The following is a 25,986-nucleotide window of genomic DNA, read 5'->3' as shown; positions in this document are numbered from 1 at the left end:
TTACTCGGTGGTGTTCAATCATTGTCGTTACGTCTACATTGGGATCGTCTAATTGGGTGACATTAAAAAAGGAGATTTTATGGGAATATGTGGAAAAATCTTTTGAATATATAAGTAACCATTTTCCGAAAAATAATATTTGCGAAAATGATCTTTTTGATGAGGTGTCATTGGTAAAAAGATATGTTACAGATGAAAAAATTAAATGTTGGTTGTCTGCAAATGTGGAAACAGACAAAAAATGGACGGAGTTATTCCTTCATTTTAAACAGAATAATATTCCTTATCAAAATATTTTGAAAACTTTAGAATTCGCGCTCTCCCTTCCTGGAACAAATGCAGCAACAGAACGTGTTTTTTCTAGTATTAATAAAATATGGACAACTGAAAAAACGCAGTTGAACATTAAAACTTTAAAATCTATATTTTAAATATAATTATACCAATTAGCCAAGGAGGAAAATATAATTTGACCAATTCATGTGAAATATTTCACATTTTAATAAATGATCCGAATCTCCTGCGAAGTATTCACTCGGATCAAAAATATGACCTTGAAAGAAAATCAATTTTTTTTAAATAAAAAATTTAATTTGATTAAAAATCATGATGTTCAAATTATTATTTTTTACAAATATTTTTATAGTTACCAATAATTAATAATAAATACATTTTTTTACAAGTATATGAATGTATACAATAAAATATATATAACTAAATTGTAATTCTCATTTCCCGCTTTTGTCCCGCTTTGCCTCAATGAAAATGTGGTCACTTTATTCTAGGAGCCCTGCTACACATTACACACACACACATCTTTACACACTTGTTTACCTAAGCTCCTTAATAGTTCCTATTCCCTTCTACCGCTTAATTAGAGATCCTTCATCGCCAGGCGGATGCTGTGTGCGCTCGCTTCCGGTGCGTTAAAGGTAAGTGTTTTCTTGACCATTTTCATTACTAAATATTTTCTTTGTATTTATTTATCCCCCCCCGAGCACGTATCGATTTAAATTACGTTTACGACATCTTCCCCTCTCCGCATCTGGGTGTAAGCCTCACGCGCTTACACCTTCTGTGTCTCTAAACGTTGTTACCTGCTACTTAGATCAACTAGCGCGCCCCACTGTGAAAACTTCTAAAATTTTAAAAAGAACAACGATATGTCTATACTGATAATATATTGTAAAGTTTTTCTAAAAAAAAAACTTTACTTACACAACTAATGCCTGCCACTAGTTATTAAATATGTGGGTTTGATTAACTAATAAAACTCGCTAAAGTTGTAAGTAATAACCTGATTTATTAACACGTTAACATTACTCACATTAACATTTACAAGCAACTAACGCTATTCATTACAGTCACCATTTACAACAGTCACAACAGTTTACTGTTACTTACTCACTTCGTAACGCCACAAAACTGTTCCCCGACTGACCACTGGTCCGCACTGCACCGAATTGCACTAGTCTCAGCTGCACTAACACAGCTCTACTCATCAACTGACTAATTGCCCAACTAGCTACCACTGAAGCACTCCGCAACACTGACTGTCCAAGACTAACTCATAAACTTGACTAATAACTATAAACTCTAATAACTCCTTAAAACTTAATTGAAACTTAATTGAAAACTAGATTGAAACTCGATTAAAAACTAACTTCTCCAGCTGTGTCTGCCTCCTTTTAACTGGGTGCCTCCCTCCAACTGGGACTGCCCTCCTCCAACTCTCTGAGCATAAGTTTCCACGCCCTCCTGACGTTCATTGGCTGGAGAAAACATACTGCCACCACCTCAGTTGTGAGACGCCTCCTCCCATTCTCCGTCTCTCTCCAACTCCGTCTGTCTCACTCTCACCTGTCAATCACTGGCTGGGAAACACATATGCCACCACCCCAACTGCGGCCTTTCTCTTAGCTGGCTTTTACACAGGTCACTAACTCCTTGAACAATCTAGCCCTTTCCTTTCTAGTTCAAGTAAAGACCGGCCCTTTTGTCTACACAGTGGTGGCCTGTTACCGGCTTTAGTCGCTTAACCCCTAGAACAATCTAGGCCTTTCTTTTCTGCCACAAGTAGATACCGCCCCTTTTGTTTATGCAGTGGCGGCCTGTTACTGACTTTGGTCGTTCAACCTCTAGAACAATCTAGGCCTTTCTTCTCCGCCCAGGTCAACTTCGTTACAATATGTACAACTAATTCCTAACTTAATAAAATATATTTTACTATACTTTATTCATTTGTCTGAGTTTGTGAACAAAAAAATAGTGTTTTACTTAATAAAGGTTATAATAGTGTGATTCCCCTCCGTTATGGTTTGTATATGTTACGGTAAAAGTAGATATTGCGGCAAATGTACACATTTTCCGGTAAATGTGCACATTTTCCTTCTCGTTTGGGTAATGTACATTCAACTAACATTTACAATTTCAAAGAAGGGAAATGTACATTAAATTCACAATGACCATGTCGTTTTGGTAAATGTGAGCATACAAAATACGAAATCGCAAGTGAAACTTTTTTCATTATGAAATTTCTTTTGTTCCTTTATAGTTTTATAAAATTTAACTGTTATTGTCCAGAGAAGTAGGCAGCAAGCCATACTTCAGGAACTTACAATAAAATGATTTTTTTTTACATTATTTATTTAATGTTTTGCTCTTCACTTCTTTCTTCATCTCTACTTTCTTAAGAGGAATTTTCAAAAAACTTATAAACTTTTACCCCTGGCAAATATTTAACAAAATTTTGTGAAAATTATGTTATACTCTCGATAAATATTTGCACAGTTATAATAAAGAAAAGTATGTTATTATTATTATTTGTTTGATTCCCATCGTATTGGTCCTGAAAAACTAGGACGAAAATTGTATTTATGAATGTTGGGATCATAACCTACGACATATTATACGTGTAATATGCAAAGAGAAGTATGTTTTGTTTGTCATTTACATTTTTTAATTAAAATAATTTTCGTTATTAAAGCCTTTTGTATTATGTTTATTTAAGTAAATATTTTTTTACTGCAACAACATTTTTAATTTATTTGTATTCCAACTTTTCTTAAAACATGAAGGTAAGAGTATACATTTACCAAAACGTGAAGGCAAGAGTACACATTTGCCGGGAAATGTACTAATGTACATATACATTATATTCAGTTCACATATACCTAACTTTTTAGGAAATGTACACATTTTACGGTAAAAGTGTACATTTCCCAAGATTGTACATTTACCGTAACGTATACACTGTAAAATAGAAGTAAAGATATAACCTAACCTAAATCAAACGTCTTTTAACAGTTGTTGAAATAAGTTTAGCAATTTTTGCGATTTTATTATTTATTAAGCAACTTTGTTGAAGACTTCATATTCATACATTCTTCTTAATTTTGTAAGTAGATATTTTGCTATTACTTAGTTTCATATAGTAGTATGAATTTGGGCATACTAGGACGTTTTTCTGCGTCGGGATCGACGACCGCGCAACGCGTCATCATGACGTCACAAGCCATACCCCTCATCATAATTTTGTGGTCCAGATGGACGAGGGGTTAGGGGTGTGACGTCATATTGACGACACAATACGTCACGATGACGCAAATTAATAGAGGTATTTTCCTCCTACGTAACAAGGAACGCAAGTCCTACGTCACAAGGTATACCGCTCCTCCTCCTCCTCCCCCTTTATGAGTGCAAGAGAGAGAGAGAGTGAGAGAGACATAATATGTAATAAAAAATGCATGCACGAGGAGCGCGCATCTGTCCTTATCCATTTTTTTTTGAACAAGGATCATACCACACAAACCGATCTTTTTGTGTACATTATTATTAATACACCTTGACCTTGTGCCTGCTAAATCAAGGACATATCCTGTGTACATCCACCTCTCTCTCATTAAAGGTGAGCACATCCTATGTAGTGTTGTAAAATTTGTAAAATGATTAAATAATATTCATAATAATAATGTGTTATCTGGAGTAAGGTTGGGGAATAACGGCTTCACTGACAGGAAATGCGTCAATGTATTGTTCTTCATAAGACAAGAATAATGTGATTTATTACTTACCACCACATCAATTATACAAAAAAAAAAGAAGCAGTTTATGTTAGTTTATACAAATGAAATAATACTTAATTTAAACTTTAACTTTGAGGGGGGAAACAACATGCACGCGTGTTCCCGTAAGATTATGGTGTTGTTGTTGTTGTCTACATCGTTAAATAATACTAACAGACTGCACACATGTACTATTAAAGAAATAGAGCCACTGTCGCCAGCATACGTAACATCGACAAGGTAACGAAAACAAGAACGAGGAAGAATTAGATGTTAAAAGTAGGAAAACAGATTATTTGGAAAAGAAGGCAGCAATAAAGGAAGAATATAAACTGCTTCTAGAGAAAGAAGAAAAGATAAACCAGTTAAGGGAAAGATTAGAAGACTATTTTTACACCCATTGGAAGAATTTACATCCGAATGCGGAGTATAAGGTGTCTGCATTTACCGTTAATAATAAAGGTAAATATACGTATGTGGGGGTATTGGTCGAAAAAGATGGAAATAAAGAGGTTTATTACTTAAAAGGCTGGCATGTTTATTAATGTATACAACAATAAAGAAGAACTTATTAAAGAGGGATACGTTATTATTCCGTACAACGGAATGGATTTAATTTGTCTACTTACCGAAGAAACGTTTGTAACGTTTGCGACAAATGGTCTTACAACGTATCATGGCCACACCTTCTCCAAGATAGAAAAAGTAAACTTTTACCCAGATGTATGGAGAAATATGGAGAATATTCCTTTTACACAAGAAGACGTGAATCAAATTAAGAACATTAACATTAATAAAAAACATATTAACTTTCGCGATTGTAGTCGTTTAGAAGAAATCGCCGAAGGGACAGAATTGATAATTTCTGGTATTAAGTTGTATACAGGAAGAATCGACGATATATATTACAGTTCGAAAATATAAATAGGTTCTACTGCTCAAATTACTGGCTGGAAAGGGAATTGGCGGATGTGGATTTAAGATACAGAATAAAAATTAAAGTAGATACGCCCAGTAGGAATAAGGAAATAGAGGTATTTTGCGTGTAACATTAGAGAGAGAGAGAGAGAGAGAGAGAAAACATGTAAAATAATATTATAATAAAAGATGTTGTAAAACGATTATTACAATAAAGTTTTGTAGTTAAATGTAGAATAGAATAGAAAAAATTCTGTATTCCGTGTTGTCACATTACAGGGGTTCAGTGCTAATATATAATATATAAACTAAAATAAATTTGCTACAGACATAATAACTAAAATAATAATAACAATACTAATAAATAGAAAATAATAATAAAACAATACAAATATAATAATAATAAGAAATAACCAAATAGTGCTCTCTACATATGTATAGTTTCTTAATTTTATTCCAAATGTATAGCTTTCAGAGCTACTATTCATTTAGAATAAACGATCTTTTTTTTAGGGCCTCAATAATAAAATAGTACAATTTATTCAGATGATCAAGAGACTCAATTATTAGCAATTTTTGGTCTAAATTAATTTCATTTTTAATGTGTAGTGCTTGAGGTAAATAATGTTTCCTGATAGAATCATAAATTGGGCACTGGATCCAAGACATGTTCCATACTTTCTGGTTTAAGCAGGTTACACAATGAACAAACGGAGTCAGTATTTATTGCATGATATCCACCTTTTCTAAACTATATTTTAATAACCTTATTGCTGGACACTCTTAATTGACTAATTACTCGTAATTTATCTATTGCGCAATTATATTTTAGATACTCCTCTGACATCCCCAAGCCACTTATATCTCTATAAATATAACTGTAACTAGAATTGACCGCTCGCTGAACATCCAAACTAAGTACATGGTTGGTCCATTTTTCCAATATGTTTGGCATTGCCCTTTTGACATAATCTAAATCATTTCAATAAAATAAATCGTATTCACCTACAATACAAAACCATTGACGCAGCTGGGTGAACCAATTTCTAGTGCAGTGTTTTTTATCTAAGCTGACAAATTTCCTTAATGCGTTGAAACAAAGTTTAGGCATCCAGTTTAGGCAATCGCTTCTTGGCTAAGATCAAAGTGTAGTATCTGTAGTTAAATGTAAATGTATTAATAAATCTGCATTTACTACACTAATTTGCGTTATTTGTGATAGATCCCTACTCTCCTTATTCCTTTGGATATTGCATTAAAAGAATTTGTTTTAGATAAATTAGTACATGTGCTTTTTGGTTAAGATGATAAATATTTATTAAAATATTGGAAGGACTTCGGGTACACGCGTCAATCTACGGAATTCAATTGGTGGAGAGGGGGTCGATGAAACTGTTTCGTGGATGGCATAGCAATCTAAAATCTTTCCTATATGATGAGCAAACCATACAAACCGCGCGTGTATGTTGGGTGATTCACACAAACTTGACACACTAATTGAGGGTGTTATCAAGTGTATTGGACACTAAAAAAATTATTATCGCATAAGGAAAAACAACACACTCGTTAATTATATAAACACTTACATAATGCCAAAAAATATTTAGAAATAGATATCTTACAACTGTCAATCATACATAGAAAAAAAAAAAAAGAGTGTACAATAATTATTATAAGTTTAATTTAATGATAACTATTACCATGGTCAGTTAGAAGGTGCAATGTGTCATCCTGCGACATACTGAAGGCTATCTCTATTGCAATAAGATCTATGACGCCGTAGGAAATGATATCTTTCTCGCGCGCTTTTTTTTTAAAAAAATTTCCTTAAGTTTGTAATTGGTTGTGTTACCTTCATGCCTCCCATATCTCTCCCCCTCTCTCTCTCGAGCGCAGTATATAAAATCGGTGAATAATTGTGAGGGTTCATCCAGTAGCTCTTATGTGTTACTACATGCAGTACATCATTTGATTTTTTCATCATTTAAGAACCAGGTAATTAAGTTTGACATTTTTTTATTTTTGCTTTTTAACTTTTTTTTTTTTCAAAAACAAAAAACATTTTTTCTAGAATGAGCGATGAACTGTTAAAAAAATTGCAACATCCTTCAACAAGCCACAACCGAACTTATAAAAAGGTATCAGAATTAGAGGTTGATAGACCTTATTTGATCTTCTCTTTTGCTAGAGTGGAGAAAACCAAATTTGGTCCTGCGATTGTGGTCCAGATACGGGATATTGATGATACAACGTCTTGGATTTTTTTACCGAGGCGTTATACATCCTCTATCACAGATCAGGATATACAACATTATATGGGTATTTAAAATACTTTTTTATTTATTTTTACTTTTTTCTTACCTTTGTAGTTAAAATAATTTTTTTTTTAAGATGGTGATTTGTCCCTTATCTATAAGGGGATAAGCAAGACAAGCAAGTGTTACATGATAGCATTCGAAGCATCTAAACAACAACAACAACAACAGGAGGAGGAACCGGCGAAGAAGAAGCAGAAGAAGAAGAAGGCGACCAAAGATTAGTTTTATTTTGTAAGTTCATTATGTCTAATCCGGCCTGTGTTAAATGTGGGAAAAGTTTCTCCAGACCGTACGATTTAAAGAGACATGTTGCGACATGTTCGCCAAAGAAATGCCCCAAATGTGGTAGTATATTCCGCACTTTGCTCACCTTAAAGACACATGTTTTGACATGTTCACCCAGGAAATGTCCAAACTGTGCTAGTATATTACCCAATTTGGTGTCATTATTAAATCATGTCTCTTCAGATTGTACTGCATGTGACGATGATACAACAACAACACCCCCAGTTAGGACTAGAGGAGGGAATGTACAAAATCAAAAGAAATATCGTCTATTATCCGTTCCTTTACAGGATGGTGTGGTGATTACCGCTTTAAATAGATCGGCTCAGAATATATGCATTAAAAATACTAATAATATAAAAGACCCTGTGCTATTTTTACAAGATAAACACGGGGTACTATTAAAGTATTTACTTAAAGCCAGAGAAGATCTATTGACCTTTAAATCATCCATCTTCCTAGAATGTGTTTATAGTCGATATAGAAATTCTGATCTTGAACAATATACGGATGCAAATTTTAAAACCTCGATAGAGATTATCGACGCTAGCACCATCCTAATTCACTACCTTCAAAGAAGTTTTGCAAAACTTTTGCGCGAACTACAGGAATTTGAAACTAGTGGATCAGGTTGGAAATTACATTCCGTAGATTCCCTTGTCCTCCGATTGACTAAATATCGCCCTTTAGGTGGAAGAGCGTACATTCCTTTACCAAAGAAAATAGCCAATAAAGAAGCAATTGTCAATATATGCAATACTGACGATTACTGCTTTAAATACGCCATTCTATCTCGTCAACTGGAGAAACCCCACCGTATAACCATGTATAGAAAACTTAACCACTATTACAATTTCGACAATATTTCCTTTCCCACACCTTTAAAGGATATACTTAGGTTTGAGAAAGATAATAATGTATCGGTTAATGTTTATTCTCTAACCGAGAAGGAGAAGCAGGTTTTTCATCTGATGGTTAGATCGAATTTAGCGGCTGTAGAACACTTTGACCTTTTATTTCTCCGTGATTTAAAAACCTCTCATTATTGCCTAATAAAAAATCTCTCACGGCTTATATCTTCCCAACTTAGTGACCATCATGATGGTGTTGTTATGTGTAAACGATGCTTCAAATCATTCACTCGTGATTATAGAACAGTGGATGGGAAAACAGCCGAGGAACGATTAGCCGCCCATTAACTTTTCTGTAATCAACACAAACCATGTCACATTCAGATGCCCACGGAAAATGCACAATTACAGTTTACAAACTACCACCATAAACAACACATACCCATAGTTATCTATGCAGACTTTGAGTGCCTACTTTTACCCGTACACAGCGTACCCGGATGTTCATCCACATCATGGTCTAGACAAACACATAAACACCAGGTTTGCAGTGTGGGGGCTAAGGTGGTCTCTACGTTAGCCAGCTATCAAAAAGACATTTTCCTATATACGGGCGATGATGCGGTCCAGCAATTTATGGAATATTTACATTCCGTTGTTAAAGATGTGGAAGTCCTATAAAAGGTGATCATTCCAATGAACGCACTATCCCACCAACAACAGGAGGATTTTGCTAATGCCACACATTGTGGCATTGGTGAACAGGCGTTCAACGGGTTAGAGAAGAGAGTTCACCATCATGATTACCTTACGGGTGACTTCATCTGCGTGGCCCATAATAACTGCAACCTCAAAGTACAATTGCCGAATTTCATTCCGGTCTACATGCATAACCTTAGCGGATATGATGCTCATCCGATTATATTGTCTTTAGGCGTTGATCCGGGAGATGTGTGGGTAATACCAAATTCCGAAGAGAAGTATATAAGTTTTTCGAAAATGTTTTCCGATTGCCCATCCATATGGCTTCGCTTTTTGGATACATACCGGTTTCTACCTGATACTTTAGAACATCTTATAAATAATTTGACGGAATACCCACAAATGGAGAAACAATTTCCCGACAATGACCAGAGACAGTTACTTAGAAAAGGCGTTTTTCCATACGCCTCTATGACGGGTATGGAGAGAATGGATGAACGAGCCTTACCAGCTAAACGCTATTTCATTAACGATTTAACCGATGAGCCCATATCCGATAGTGATTACCAGCACGCACAAAAGGTTTGGTCCTCATTCCACATGAACACACTTCGGGAGTACACAGAATTGTATCTGACAACTGACATAATTCTCTTAAGCGACATATTTGAACAGTTTCGACAGGTTTGTGGGTCTATCTACTACATTGATCCTTGTTGGTATTTTACAACACCTGGCCTGGCATTTGATGCATGTTTAAAGTGTACAAAAGTTAAATTGGATCTTCTAACGGATTATGACAAACTGCTCATGATCGAATCGGGGATTAGAGGCGGCATCACTTCCTGTGTTACAAGATATGCTAAAGCCAATAATCCCTACATGCCCGGCTATGATTCTACACAACCAACCAACTTTATTCTTTACATAGATGTTAACAATCTCTACGGGTTCTCAATGTCACAATACCTCCCGATTGGTGGGTTTGACTGGGTCGAAGTAGGACAAACCATCGACATAACCACCATTCCGGATGATGGCAACATTGGGTATATTCTAGAGGTTGATCTACACATACCTACACACTTACACGACTGTTTCGCTCAGTTTCCACCACTACCACATCATCACAATAAAAAACTCTATACCACACTAGACGACAAACACCATTATGTGATCCACTATAGAAATTTAAAACAGGCTCTAATAGGGGGTTGTACTTAAACAAGTGCATAGAATATTAAAATTTAATCAATCCCCCTAGCTTAAACCCTACATTGAATTCAACACCAGCCTTAGAAAAGCGGCTAGAAATGATTTTGAAAAGGATTTCTATAAGTTGATGAACAACTCTGTTTTTGGTAAATGTATTGAAAACAAGAGGAAGCGTTTATCTATTAAGATTGTCACGTCTGAACAAGCGTTGCTCAAGCTGTCGAAAAGAGCAAACTTTAAGGATCGAACAATCTTTAATGAAAACGTTATTGCTGTTCATCTGCACAAAGAGTCCATTTACTCTGATCGGCCCATTTACGTTGGATTTTCCATTTTAGAACTTTCCAAACATTACATGTATCATTTCCATTACCAGGTCAAGTTAAAACACTATACTCCTAAATCATTAACCCTCCTCTATTCCGACACAGACTCATATCTTTATAAAATTGAAACCGCCGATGTCTATGAGGACCTAATAGTATTAAAAGCACACTTTGACACTTCTAACTACCCGCCTACACACAAATGTTTCTCAAATCACAATAAGAAGGTGTTGGGCAAATTTTCCGATGAGTCTGGTGGTGATCCTATTGAAGAGGTGGTTGCATTAAGGCCGAAAATGTATAGCCTTAGAATATTTAAACGAGGAATTATAAAGAAGGTGAAAGGTATCAAACGGAGTGCCATTAATAAGATCAAATTTTCTGACTATTTAAATATCTTACATAATAGAGATTGTGTTCTATATTCCTCGTTTAAAACTATACTATCTAAAAAACATCAACTATTCACCTCTGATTGCAATAAAATGAGTTTATCCTCGCTTGATGATAAACGTTTTATTTTAGGCGATGGCATAAACACGCTTTCGTTTGGTCACTATCGGCTAGACACATAACAACAACAACAACATGCACACTTTAGCCAATCTATGTTTACGCTTTACATGTGATGAGAGGTATTTCCAACCAATTTCACTGTTAGATATAAGTATGATTGAAATATGTAAGTCTGTAAATAGAAGAAGTGATATTTCCCTATTGGAAATACCCAAAACTATTAAATGTAAATTAATCGATAAATACTCTTATTATTGTATAGATACTTATAAACAATGTTTTACCGATTTGTATCGAATTCAATGCTGGTAAACGCATGTCTGTGTCAGATTATATTGCTATATCGTATTGTTTTCCAGATAATACTTCTTTATTTTTACATTTTAAATCGATTAGAATAACTATTAAAATGTATTATTATAAAAAATTTAACATTCTTTCCCATAATATTACTAATAATGACATATTATTGACCGATAGCAATTCCAATTATAATTTTTGTGCTCAATGTTGTAACTTGCTCACACCGCCTCCTACCGGCATTTTCTGGCATTCTTACTGCACCACTATGTGCACAAACAATGGTAATCTTCTTCTATCCAGTATTATTTGTGACAAACTATTTTGGTGCTTTAATTGCATTACAACCCCACTATTTAGTGTAGACCATCTCCCCCACCCATAGTTAGCCCACCTACACCACAAGTGTGTTCAGTTGTATTACGATCGTTATTTTAAAAGGTAACAAAATGGAAGAATGGAAGCTTGTCATGTCACACCCTTTCTATCACCAATTTCAACAGGATTTCTCCAGCTTAACAAATAGTAAGGAGAATGCTCTTGATTTTATGCTATTATACGTTAAACTACAGGAATTGGAAACATTATCGCAGACATTTGTGCCAAAAAGCGATTATAAAGACTTTCACTATTTGAATTGTGTTTGGTCCACTCCGAAATGTGTGGAGGGCCCTGATACGTGCAAATGCTGCCATATCTCTAGTTTATGTTTTAATATTATTAGCAAATTAGATGCACTTTACCATTGTAATTACATCGAAGTGTTTTTGTCTAAAAAGGTAAATAATTTTAGTTTTACATAAATAGCGTTGTATATATTGGCTTGTAAACTAGATGAAATAAAACTTGTATATATTTAAAACATTTTTGTTTTTATTATAATCACCCATTTTTCATGCCATCTAAAAAGATGCGTTCGCTTTTTATTGAGGTGTTACAATGATGATGATAATGATGTACAAATAAACTGGATAAGATGAGCTAAATAATAATAGTTCTATAAGAATAAAAACAAAAAGGTACAAATTTGGTTTTTTATTATTTAATCATAACCCCATTATACTAATATTCTCAAATATGTGCTAATAGATGTACACAGGATATGTCCTTGATTTAGCAGGCACAAGGTCAAGGTGTATTAATAATAATGTACACAAAAAGATCGGTTTGTGTGGTATGATCCTTGTTTAAAAAAAAAAAAAATGGATAAGGACAAATGCGCGCTCCTCGTGCATGCATTTTTTATTACATATTATCTCTCTCTTTCTCTCCCTCACAATCTCACTCTCTTGCACTCATAAAAAGGGAGGAGGAGGAGGAGGAGCGGTATACCTTGTGACGTAGGACTTGCGTTCCTTGTTACGTAGGTGGAAAATACCTCTATTAATTTGCGTCATCGTGACGTATTGTGTCGTCAATATGACGTCACACCCCTAACCCCTCGTCCATCTGGACCACAAAATTATGATGAGGGGTATGGCTTGTGACGTCATGATGACGCGTTGCGCGGTCGTCGATCCCGACGCAGAAAAACGTCCTAGTATGCCCAAATTCATACTACTTCATATAATTTACTTCAAAAAGTAGCTGAATATTCAAAGTTCGTAGAGCTTGTTTTAGTAAGTTTGAGTGCACCTTAATTGCTGATGTCTCGTCAAAAAGTATGCCTAGTTCTGATTAATTGTTAAATTTCAGTTTCTTATTTCGACAAGTTATTATTATATTGCTTAGATTGTTTTCGTTGCTTGATCAAAAGAAAAAAGTAATTACCTGCCTGATGTAGTTTTTAGAAGTGGATCCCCTAATTTATTTATTTATTTCTATCTGTTTTTCGGAAGGTGTCACCTTTGTTTGATCAACTTGCAACATTTTTTTGTCTTGCTTCTGGTGAGGAAAATATTCCAACCGCCCAAATTAGATCTAGTCGATAATAAACTTATTACCGAAAGTGTCAACCACTTTACTAAGCAGTTTTTCACTTTCACGATTACTAGAGCTTAGTTTCATACTTCAATAAATAGGTTTTATTTCAAACATTTTTTCAAAGTGCTTTATTATATCTTGTATCAAATACGATTACATGAGTCCTAAACTTCCAAGATTGAAGACTTTCACAGCCTTTTCTCAACTCTCTGTCATTGCAATTCATTCTTGTTTCGAGTTCAGGCTTTTTATTTACATAATTTTAATTTTCCTTTTGGGTTTTTATTTATTTTTGTAAGTTGCAAATCTGATATAATCGTAACTCATATTCAGCTTGGATAACTAAAAAATATTTTCCTCCATTACTGTTTGTAGTTATGGTCAACTATTGTTCTGGTGGTCCACTTTTTATCTTCTTTTTTTTTCTATACTAAAATATTTTCAATCGGATAAATTACTTTTTGAAGTTCTATTGCAACAAACCAAAAACACTTTTGTTTACAAAGTTCAAAAATAATTTTTGTTTTCAGAATCTAAGATAAAAAATACGTTATTTATATTTTATATTAATTATTTACTTATGATTATATTTTTACAACAATGCCTTCTAAATACCGAAAAAGAAAGCAAATCATCAAAAATTTAGTAACGGGCATTAGACAGACAATTGACAGCACTGCTGAGCTCGAGAACTACACTGTTGTGACTGCCGCCGCCACTAAGCAACAACGGTACTACGTTAAAAATCGCGAGGGAATAGTAAAAAAACAGCGACAATACAATTTTAGACAGAAAGAAAAAATCCAATAGAAACAGAAAGAGTAATATTTAGAACATAAAGTACACATTAAAGAGAAACAGAAAGAGTACAATACAGAATATAAAGAAAAAATCCAAGAGAAACAGAAAGAGTGCAATTTAGAACATAAAGTACACATTAAAGAGAAACAGGAAGACTACAATTTAGAACATAAAGAAAAATCCAAGAGAAACAGAAAGCGTACATTATAGAACATAAAAAAAAATCCAATAGAAACAGAAAGAGTACAATTTAGAACATAAAGTACACATTAAAGAGAAACAGAAAGAGTACAATATAGAACAAAAAGAAAAAATCCAAGAGAAACAGAAAGAGTACAATTTAGAACATAAAGTACACATTAATGAGAAACCGAAAGAATACAATATAGAACATAAAGAAAAAATCCAAGAGAAACAGAAAGAGTACTATTTAGAACATAAAGTACACATTAATGAGAAACAGAAAGAGTACAATTTAGAACATAAAGACAAAATTAAAGAGAAACAGAAAGCGTACAATATAGAACATAAAGACAAAATTAAAGAGAAACAGAAAGAGTACGATTTATTTCATAAAGTGGGGGAAAAAAAAAAAACAGAAAGGGTACGATTTATCTCATAGAGAGGAAATAAAAAAAAACATAGAGAGTACAATTTATCTTATAAAGAGGAGATAAACAAAAAACAGAGAGAGTACGATTTATCTCCGCAAAGGCCATTCTACAATATTATTACCTTTAGTAGTGTACTTTTTTAAATTGTGTCCGTTCTCGATAACGTTCTTGCTATTTGCAAGTAATGTATGGCCAGGGGGAATCGCGCTATAAGAGCTTTCGAAGAAATAAGGTTCAGAATGTGCAGTGTGTTTCTGTTATTTTTAGAATTATTTTTGTTTTAGAAATTTCTAATCAATAAATTAAAAGTCGTTGTTAATAAGTTCGAAATCAATAAAATTAAAACCCTAACTCCTACAAATATTGTGAAAGTATTCCGAGGTAAACAGAAGCACACTGCACATTCTGAACCTTATTTCTTCGAAAGCTCTTATAGCGCGATTACTCATATATTAGTAATGGTCTTATATTACTTGCAAATAGCAAGAACGTTATCGTGAACGGACACAATTTAAAAAAGTACATTACTGAAGGTAATAATATTGTAGAATAGCCTTGCGGTATCACGTGAAAATTTTCAACACTAAGTATTAACACTATTTTAAATAAATTAATAGAATTTGTCCACGGCAGTAGAGAGGATTTGCCGATTCTGGCGCACCTAAAATACAAAATGGCGGCCATCCCCTCCCCCCACCCCCCCCACCCCTCCTTATTGACCAATCATCGATTTCGACGAGGGTTTAAGCCACGCCCCCTACCCCCACCCCACCTTATTGACCAATCATCGAACTCGACGAGGGCTTTAGGCCACGCCCCTTCCCCCACTCCACCCTTTTAATCGACCAATCAGCGAATTCGATGACACCCCTTTTACCCCCACTCCTTCCCCCACCCTTATTAATTGACCAATCAGCGAATTCGACGACACCTCATTACCCCCACCCTAGCCCTACTCCTATTACATGACACCTACCTTTACCCCCACCACCTCTAGGTCGTCGTATTCGTTGGCCTCTTAAGCTCCTCCTACAAGATGGCGGCTCTCCTAACAGCTGTAGTACACAAGATGGCCGACCTCGTACCAGCTGATGACCACAAGATGGCGGACCTCATACCTCCACCCCCCTCGCCCATTGATAGACAGGAGGGGATTTTTTTTTTTAATTATTTTTACTTACTTGGGATTCGATCCTACAACCTTCGTACTGATAGACACGTCATCTGCACCAGTCGGCCACAGTGGTAGTCTCGCTTACTCTAGTTTTGAATGTTCTCTTATGTTTTAACTTGGAATTATTTTTTAAAAAATCTAACCCCCCTCACCAAGAATTTTTTTTTTTTTTATTTAAATTACCCCCCACTATCACAAAAATATTGAAAAATAAAAATGGATAACCTCACTTTAGGTAATAGAAAAATTATTTACTTACCCCTCCACCTGGACTGCTTCCGTTGCTGATGACGCGACCTACACTCACTGAAAACTAAACCCGAACTGACACTTGGACTGCGATACTAGCATTAACCCCCCACCACAATTACGTCACACTCTAACTAGCCAATAGAATTGCATCTTTTTTTCCAAATGATTACCTCTCTGGACAGGTCTCTGTAGCAAGCCACCCCCTTTCCCTTCCACATCTTTTATCATACTGTTAATTTATATATATGCCAACATAGCTGAACAAGCTCCAACAAGTCTGGACATGTAGCCAGCTGCCTCTTTCGCTTTAACCGTTTTATTATTTCCGTTTACCAACTATACAAACCTGTATGAACATATCGTTATAGTCTCAATAGGATGACACGTATGATTAGCTGAACATGCTCCAACAAGTCTGGACATGTAGCCAGCTGCCTCTTTCGCTTTAACCGTTTTTTAGTTAGCCAATAGAATTGCGTGCTTGTCTTCCCTCTCTCTCTTGCAAGTGTCTCTCTCTCTATAAGGTGAATCATACCTCCCACCTTTGATGCAGGACTCAACCTGTCCGTTAACTTCATATATGTTTCTTAGAAAAAACAATATTTTTAAAACTGAACTTTGCCCTTATTAGCTTTTATTGCTTTATAAATAATAAAACTTTGAATGTTTTGGAGACTTAAAAACTTACTTTTTAAAAAAATGTTAACACTCTTGCACAACATGTTTGAACAGGCAAGTAAAAATAATGATGACTCATACCATTGTCATATCCTCAACGAGCACAAACATGCTCCAACAAGTCTGGACATGTAGCCAGCTGCCTCTTTCGCTTTAACCGTTTTTTTTGTTATTATGAAGTTAAAAGTAAATTGAACTTTGAACTTATTAATAAAATATAAATAAGTTTTAATTAACTTTTCTTTATTTATAAGTGTATAAAGTAAAAATAAGAATGAACAAACATTAATTAAAACATTTTATTTTTATTTAACGGAAGTATACAAGTAAAATAATAACATTTATTTCACAGTATAAATTTTATTTAAATTCTATGTCATATCTTCCATTATTAAAGCCTTTGTACATTATTAACAGTTTTTTCTTTGATTGTTGGTAATCTTCCACCATTTCATCAGTTATCACTGCCGCAAATCTGCGTGGAAGGAAGATCCTCGTTGGGTAGTCCATTGTCGGGCCAATATAATGTAAATGGGCAACGATGGCATCTCCAAATTTAGTGTTGATTCTTTCGAATTGCTTCACTTCGTATGAGTATCCGGTTCTTAGATCTGATAATTTGCCAATGCCCGCAGACCTTGTATTCACATCATTCAAAAAGCTTGCCAACTTAGACATCTGAAAGAAGAATATTATATGAAAGTATCACATCATGATCAATATATTGTTTCAATAAAAAAAGTATTATTACTTACCTTTGAAGTATGAAGTTAACCTCTCGAGCTGTGGGCAACGAATGACGAATTACCTTACAAGCTTCACTACTCTACCGTTACGGATGTCCCCCCCCCACTCTATGACGTCACTTATAGTTAGCCAATAGAATTGCGTGCTTGTCTTCCCTCTCTCTCTCTTGCAAGTGTCTCTCTCTCTCTCTAAGGTGAATCATACCTCCCACCTTTGATGCAGGACTCAACCTGTCCGTTAACTTTATATATGTTTCTTAGAAAAAAACAATATTTTTGAAACTGAACTTTGCCCTTATTAGCTTTTATTGCTTTATAAATAATAAAACTTTGAATGTTTTGGAGACTTAAAAACTTACTTTTTAAAAAATGTTAACACGCTTGCACAACATGTTTGAACAGGCAAGTAAAAATAATGATGACTCATACTATTGTCATATCCTCAACGTGCACAAGCTGCAGCTTAGTTTTTTCTTTTTTTTTTAACTAAATAATTTTTGGATATGCGCCCCTCTTAGTTCGGCTTCCGCCTTAAGCTTCCTCACCACGTCAAGGTGGAGGTCATCGAGGAAGTTTTTATTTTTTTTTTACATTTTTTTATTTTTTTTAATAATTTTATAATAATAAAAGGAATACTTGAAAAATAAAGCAATAATTTAATTTAATACATTTATTGAAATAAAACTTTAAAAGATACATATACCTCAGAAAAATATATAAAAACTTAAAAATCAACTTCAAATACAAATAAAATATTTAACTTCTAATTAGTACATTAAAGTGAAATAAATAAGAAATGTTTTGCTATCGAATCAGTTTATTTTAATGGTTGTTGGAATTTTAGCTGCCTTGCATCAATCGCATTCATACATTGTACAGAATCTGCACAAATCCATTCATGGTTTACGGGGATTTTACACCCCGCCAGTGACCAACATTCAGGTTTGTGTGCAACTCAATGCATTCGCCAGTGACCACATTCGTTCTTCAAGGCAAAAATATTTCCGTCTCATTCCAACCAAATTTACTGTTGAGCCAGCAATTGATGGCTTTAATTCGATATTGCGTACATTTCTCTTTACAAGTATTGTGCATAATACAATGATTTCCTGCTGTTTCTAATGAATCAAGTTTTGGACAGTCATAATCTTCTAAATTAATTACACAACAACTGTACAGATTTTGCAAAAGAAATCTTTTCTTTTCATAACCCTTAACAAACACAAATTTATAATTACAATCAATAAACTTGAAAATATCTCTAATCATTTCATATTCAATATCCCCGTCATTCCACTTAATTTTATGATAATAATTTTCTAACCAATAATTGGTTCTTCTACTTTTTTCACATTGTTTATGTTGGACAGGTGGCTTGAATATCCAGTGTCTGACTGATTGAAAATTATAGTCTAATAGAGAAAGCTCTTTAACAATATAACCTCCTACACTGTCTACAAAGCACTGGAAGTCAGCTATCAGCACGCCTGTTTGAGCCATACTGAACACTGAACTAGCTCTTCAAGCCTTCTTATACCATACGACGTACAATACCTGTTAGAGGATTATATTCTACCACCCTGTCGTGAATAATAAGACAATAGGCAGTGGTGTTGGGCGGGAACATTTCTTTTGATTCAAATTCCAATCTAACATCTACCGGGCCACATTTGATAGATTCACACTGTTTAGAACAATCTATTACAATTAAGGGTGTTTTCTCTTTAAAATTTTGTAAAGAACTTAGAGGATACATTTGTTCTCCATAATATGACATTTGAAAGGAAGCATACATATGATATAGAATGGCAAAACGGTTAGAGGAAAAATCTACATTCAAATCGCCGTATGGGAAAGCTTTACAATTAAGATAAAGTTTTACATTTGAAATAGAACAGTGGTCAAAGTGACTAGCGTTGCTTTCCACATTATTAGCACGTCCGGTCTGAAAAGCTAGAATGATATATCGGGGCTTTTCCATTTGACTAGAAGTCTTTACTGACCAGATTTGCCTCTGAGTGGCCGGCAACAAAGGGTAATCATAGAGTTCCCAACTTCTAAAACTTAGAGCAAATACCTTAGCAGATTTAAGATGACGCATAAGAGCCAATCTCTGATGTTCGTTGACTGTTACATAGGGTAGCATCCAGCAAAGCTTCACCATTTCAATTTTACACCTCTCCACCGCTTGTTCTTCATTCAATCTGTTGAATTTATAGGCATTTCCATCTTGTCTGCTTCTAACAAGTATCAATTCTTGTTTAACATTAATCACAATTTTCTGGTAATCTTCACAAAATCCCAGCAGCGATGACAGCGGAATGCATAAATTAAAACATCCTTCTGCTGAAGTGATGTTGAGAGCATCGCTTTGGGGATAGCACCAGCCCCAGTTTGTAATATACTGGCAGCCTGCCTTAAGCGAAACCAGCCCTTTAAGTGTACAAGCTATTCCTGGGTTTTTTACTCGATCTATTTCAACTCCACTTAGTTCGTATCTTATTTCATCAAATAGAAATGCAAAAGCATTATTGGTCAATTTGGATGAGACAGGAACTGCAGAGCCGTCTTCCTTTAAAAACTTGCCTTCCAAGTAGAGCAAACTTTGACTAGGTAGCGTGTATAGATCTTGATGTTGTACACTAATGCGTATTTCGTCGCCTGGTAGTAGTTTTGAAGAAGCATATGGGTGATGGGAATGCAATTCTATGCACTCGATTGAATTGTCAAACTGACATTTCTCTTCCAAATCTAACACTTCCATGATGATGATAGAACGTAGTAACCTGCAGCCTGAAGAAATCGAATACTGCTGTTGGTCAGCGATGTTCGCTCGGCAACTGTTCTCACTGGAATGATGCTCTTTTTCTCCGCAACTGTCCTTTTATCGCCTCTTCTAAAGTCTAAACCCATCTCCGTCTAGTGATCAAATGGCCAACTTCAGTTGTGAGCCTCTCTTTTATAAGACATCCAGCAGGAAGAGTAGACAAAGCTGACCGCAGTTGTTAGTGCCAACTTTCTGATACTGCTTCCTGTTCCATGAAATTCGACTTCCCTTTACATATCGGACAAATTCAGCAGGGGGATTGGCACCACTGCTATTGAAGAATTGAACATATTCTCCTCTCTTCTTGTAACAAACCCAGTGAGTACCACTGCCAACACTGCTATCCAAATTAAAAATGGCTCGTTCATTTTTCCAAGGTTTCTTTGGAAATTCATCAATCATGAACACTCCTCTGAAATGAGGAATTTTATTTGATTTTGCCAACTTAATTAGATCAAAATTACTTAGTCGCAGGCGAGGTAGCGTATCCAGCATTCGTTTAGCTTTTCCACTCAATTTTGAAGATTTGCCACCCATCCGTCTAGGAGTGGGTATGATTCTCTTCTTTTTCTTCTTATCTTTAGCACGTCTCATGATAAACTGAATCGCTGTTAGTTGTTTCTGGCTTTATATATGAACATTTTTAACATTCTCCCAACTGTTGTGTGAATTATCTAAGCCCAACCATTTCACCAAAATTCTATCACCTTTCCGTTTAATAACCTTCTCCACTAGGTAACTGTCGGGATGTTTGGCCAGCTGCAGTTCCTCTTGATAGAAACCTCCAGCAATCATTTGCCCCTTATAATCTTTCAGGTGATAGGTGACCGGTATGGTATTTTTCACTTCAGCAACTTTAAATATTTCTGTAGACCATGAAGGGCAGTAGCCTTTAGCAAATTGCGCTTTATATTTCGATATGCGTACATGATCACCAGCTTTGAACTTGGGAATGCTGGCATTTTTCAAAGTTTTCTTCGCATATACTTCACGTAACAGCTGTTCTTCTATTTCTTTTCCCCGTACTGAAGCCGGCGTCATTTTAATCGTTCTATGTTTAGTATTATTATATTTGTTCACTAGCGATTTAATACTGGTTAACCAGTCGTACGATCCTTGGAGACTAAATTTTTTCCACATTGCCGCTTTCAAAGTACGATTGAATCTCTCCACTATTGAAGCTTTTAAGTTACTATAGGTAGAATAGTGATTTATACCGTTCACGTTCATCAGCTTGCCAAATATCTTGTTGTAAAACTCTTTTCCATTATCCGTTTGCAAATTGTTTGGCTTCCGATCGGCTAATACTTTCTCGAATGCTTGACTCACTTCCAGGGCTGTCTTATTCTTCAGAGGGATCGCCCATGCATATTTGGAGAAACAATCAATCACGGTCAACAGATATTTGTGGCCTTTATTGAATCTAGCGTAGGGTATTAGTTCCACCAGGTCAGCTTGCCATAGGTCATCCAAGCCCTTCAGAAGGACTGCTCTTCTCTTGAACACTCTTCTTGCTGGTCTATGCAACTCGTTTACAATCTGTTCCTTAACAGAGGCCATGATGAAATGAAGCTTGCTCATGTCCACACTACGCTATTATACCTCCATCTCTCAGCTGGGCTTCAATACTTTTTATTTCCGCGCTGGCATTGCTGGTGCCAAGTAAGCTTCTTAATCGATCTACGAGCATGTTAGGATCTACATATCCGGCACCTCTTTTTGTTGAAAACAATTTTGAAATCACATTCTTGTATTTCATGTTTGTGTTCAGAACTTTAATTGGTCCGGAAGGGCTGTGCCCTTCTCTATGAGCGTTCGTCTGTTGCAGTATGCTCTTATAATTGATATAATCCGTCTTTTTCACCATAGATAAGTTTGGATTTGTCATGAATAATAACTCGAAAAGACCTGGTGTGCCGAAATAGGTATTATCACCAACAGATAGAATATCTTTGCTGATGGAGACCACTGAGTCACCAATACTAAATCTCCGACCGTCATAAACTACACCATATATCATATCCAAGTCCTTGGTCTCATTTTTGACAAATTTTTTGATATATTTTGAGGACATTTCTCCAACTTCCTTCAAATATTTTGCTGAAATTTCCTTCCCTTCGGGCGTTTGTGCTTGTTCTCGTACCTCTTGAAGCGGGCTGGCTGCTTCAGCAGAAGCAGAAGAAGATAACTTTAGAACTTCCGGTCGCTTTGGGGTTGAAAGTTCTTCATGCCATGTTTTTGTTAATCTTGACGGTGGTGTTGTAGCCGATTCCAGCCTCAGAAATTTTAGTCTCTTTGGAGGTGGAAGGGGTGTTTCACAAGTAGCTACTTCCGGTTTAGGAGATTGTTTTAATTCAAGTGGTGGCTTTTCCTGCTTTTCCACCAATGCTTTCAATGGACTCAATAAAGGTTGATATTTCATTTTCAAATATTCATCGGTCTCTTCTCTGTTTCTCTTCAATAAATTACACTTTTCTTGAATCGCCTTTCTGGTTTCGATTATTTCACGCATTACAACGTCACTAGTTGACCCCTCCATGGCTCAATGAACAATGATCTTCAAGTACATAGTTAAGGTATTATATAGGCTTCGAAACCTTTTCGATACCTTCCCTCATTAATCTGTCTATCTTTGTCCAACACTAGAAAACCATATCTATTTTCTTTCCAACACCAGTGGCAAATTTTTCTAAAAGTTTTGAATTCCATGTCGGAATTGATATGGTCATCGTAAATTCTTCTCAAATTTAATTCATCTTGCCGAAAGAGTATTAGGAAATTTGCATTTTCTCTCACTAGGTGCTTAGGAACTCTAGTATAACTTTGACTTAGATAAAATATATCAACTCCACTGTGGCGCCCCATACAAAAATAGGCTCTTACATTATCTTGCTTGTCACATGCTATATCATCGAAAATAATTATTGAATTTGGCAGGGCCTCTTTAGGTGGGGGAACTTGAGAATTGTCTTCAAATTCAAAGTACCCAATATCTTTTAAAGGTTCTAAAATTTGAGCTAGCTTCCGGTACTTGGGCTGTTGTAATGACTTTGCAAACAAATATATATTTTCATATCTCAACCCCTTTGGATCGTATATTAAGCTCAACATCAGGTTAGTTTTCCCACAATTGGACGGCCCACTTATTAAACATCTAATGGAATCTGGGAAAAGCTGACCGTGTTTGGAGCATTTCTTGGAAGAGGCCCTGTCGTCAAGATTTTGCACGGAGAGGGTGTGATGTTGCTTTATCAAGCGCATGATGGGAACTAATAAGGAACGCTCTCTCGCTTCTGTATATATATAACTAAGCTATGTACATGGCACAGGAAATCTATCTACACTGCATTCATACACCCGCCACCAACATTCACACATCCTATTTACATAAAATAAAATAACTTAAACTAAAATACCCACCACCTTTTTTTTTTTATTTATTAATTTTTTTAATTTTTTTTTTATTTTAATAAACTATTAATTAGAAAAAACTTAATACTAAATACTAATAATAAATAGAAAAAAATATTTACAAAAAATAATAATATATGGAAAAAAATATTTACAAAAATACGTTTAAAAAAAAAAATTAATAAATAAAGATTGACTAGAACAAAAAAAAAGACCTACTCTAAATAAGGTAACCATGCACATAGTATATGAAATATATATTTACAAAAAAAAATCCACAACGTTACACAGGTTAGTCCGCTATGGTAAAGTGGCCATGGGCGAGAGTGTGAATGCGATCGACTAGATGGCGTTTGTCGTCGTGGGGCGAAAGGGATACTTTTCTCTGTTCGACGGAAAAGAGTTTATGTTCTTTAGAAATTATTGTTCTAAACGTTGTTGTAAACTCTTTTCCCTCGAACAGGGCAGCCATATAATCATCAAAGGTGATTTTTTTATCTACGGCTGCCTTCTTTATCCCTTTCGCCCGCTTCTTCTCTAGGCCGCGGATGCGTACTGCGTACATCTTTGCGCGGAGGCCCACGAATTCAGAGACAGGCTCTCCACTGGCTTCATCCTTGAACTTCCCCAACACCTTCTTATTTCTGTTGCTCTTACATGGATGTCCGTCAGGGTAGTCACTGGTGTCAAACTCGTCCATCATTGTAGTTATGTCCTCGTAAAAGTCTTTCGTCTGTACCAAGTACATGAGGCTGTCAGTGTCTGTGTATAAAAGTTTTAGTTTGTCAGGTCCGTATTTTGTCAGCATTGTAGCGTAGTGAAAGTCATACATCCGGACTTTGGACAGATCAAGAATGGCCATTCCAACATAAATTGGTTTGTTCATCGTGATCTGTTCAAAGTCCAGATGTACAGCAGTCAGCGTCTCAGAGTAGATCGTCCTGTCTTTAAAAGTAGGTTTCGCTATTAGTTTCCGTATTCTACGTTCGTCGGTTACCAGTTCTATTTTTGTTCGTTTTCGTACGTCCTCCATGAATTTACCAAATACCGCGTTGTTCATTAGTTTGTAGAAGTCTTTGTCAAAGTCGTTGGTCGCCTGTTGTCTCATTTGGGTGTTGAGGTCGATGTAGGGACGAAGCCAACGGGACTGCCTGAATCGCAGCGCTCTATGTACGCGTACCAACCGCAGACCTAAACCCATAGCCTGCCTCAAGTTGACGAAGTGAACAACGTATTTCTCCCTGTTGGTCAATGGAGCCAACAATTTCTTATTAACCTGTCCCGGAGGCACCCTATTCTCCGGGAGGAGGGGGAAATCGTTGTGCAGTTCGTGCAACTCGGCCGGATACTCAACATCGGCTTCGACAATATACCCGAAGGGACCATCTTCCTGCATATTGCCCCAGTCTAGAATATCCGGATCTGATACCCATTCGAAATCCCCGTAAGGAAGCGGATTTGACATTGCCCACCCGTACAAATTATTTGCATCTAGGTAGGCAATGTAGCTAGATTCCTTATGGGGATCTCGATCTGGGTACAGATAAGCATTGTCAGCTTTACCATAGCGAAGACTGCATTGGCAAATGCCACCCCTAATACCCCGCTCAACCATCAGGAGCTGGTCATAATCAGTGAGTAGATCTAACTGTACCCCTGTACACTTCAGCATGGCATCCCAAGCCAGTCCTGGGGCCGTGAAATACCAGGCAGGGTCCAGCGAATATGCTCTTATGCAAACATCTCTGAAATTTTCAAAGATGTCACATAAGAGCATTACGTCTACCTTAAGGTAGAGTTCGCTGTACCCCCCTAGGGTTCTAATTTCAAAGGCCTCCCAAACTGACTGGGCATGCTGATAGTCTTCGTCCGAGATGTGGCATTCATTAAGGGTGCTGTAGAATGCCTCCTTAGGGGGTAGAACCGTCTCCCTAAGTTTCTCGAACGAATCTGTGTAGTCATAGGGGTACACTCCTTTTCTTACGACCAGATCCATCTTGTCGGCGGGGAAGAATTTGCCCGTGTCTATAAATTTATTGTTGGGCAAATTCTTGGACAACCTATC

At 35.9% G+C, this 25,986-nt stretch overlaps 3 protein-coding genes across 3 annotated transcripts; 2 read left to right on the top strand and 1 right to left on the bottom strand.

Annotated features, from left to right (window-relative positions):
• Nucleotides 1-5,887: 5,887 nt before the first annotated feature.
• Nucleotides 5,888-8,784, top strand: LOC141459996 (uncharacterized). Its single transcript, XM_074139593.1, has 2 exons — nucleotides 5,888-7,301; nucleotides 7,374-8,784. Exon 2 carries the CDS (start codon nucleotides 7,543-7,545, stop codon nucleotides 8,782-8,784), a length of 1,242 nt encoding a protein of 413 aa, XP_073995694.1. The 5' UTR covers nucleotides 5,888-7,301; nucleotides 7,374-7,542.
• Nucleotides 8,785-9,132: 348 nt separating this feature from the next.
• LOC141459995 (uncharacterized) lies at nucleotides 9,133-10,362 on the top strand. The gene has a single exon (XM_074139592.1). The coding sequence runs from the start codon at nucleotides 9,133-9,135 to the stop codon at nucleotides 10,360-10,362; it is 1,230 nt and encodes a 409-aa protein (XP_073995693.1).
• Nucleotides 10,363-24,202: 13,840 nt separating this feature from the next.
• Nucleotides 24,203-25,269, bottom strand: LOC141459989 (uncharacterized). Its single transcript, XM_074139587.1, has one exon. The coding sequence runs from the start codon at nucleotides 25,120-25,122 to the stop codon at nucleotides 24,214-24,216; it is 909 nt and encodes a 302-aa protein (XP_073995688.1). The 5' UTR covers nucleotides 25,123-25,269; the 3' UTR covers nucleotides 24,203-24,213.
• Between the last annotated feature and the right edge of the window lie 717 nt (nucleotides 25,270-25,986).

Source organism: Rhodnius prolixus, unplaced genomic scaffold, assembly GCF_049639745.1.
Source record: "Rhodnius prolixus isolate KJV_2025 unplaced genomic scaffold, Rpr scaffold_41, whole genome shotgun sequence".
Classification (NCBI taxonomy): Eukaryota; Metazoa; Arthropoda; class Insecta; order Hemiptera; family Reduviidae; genus Rhodnius; species Rhodnius prolixus.
Note: the sequence above shows the minus strand (reverse complement) of the source record. Positions and strands in the feature narration are given on the sequence as shown.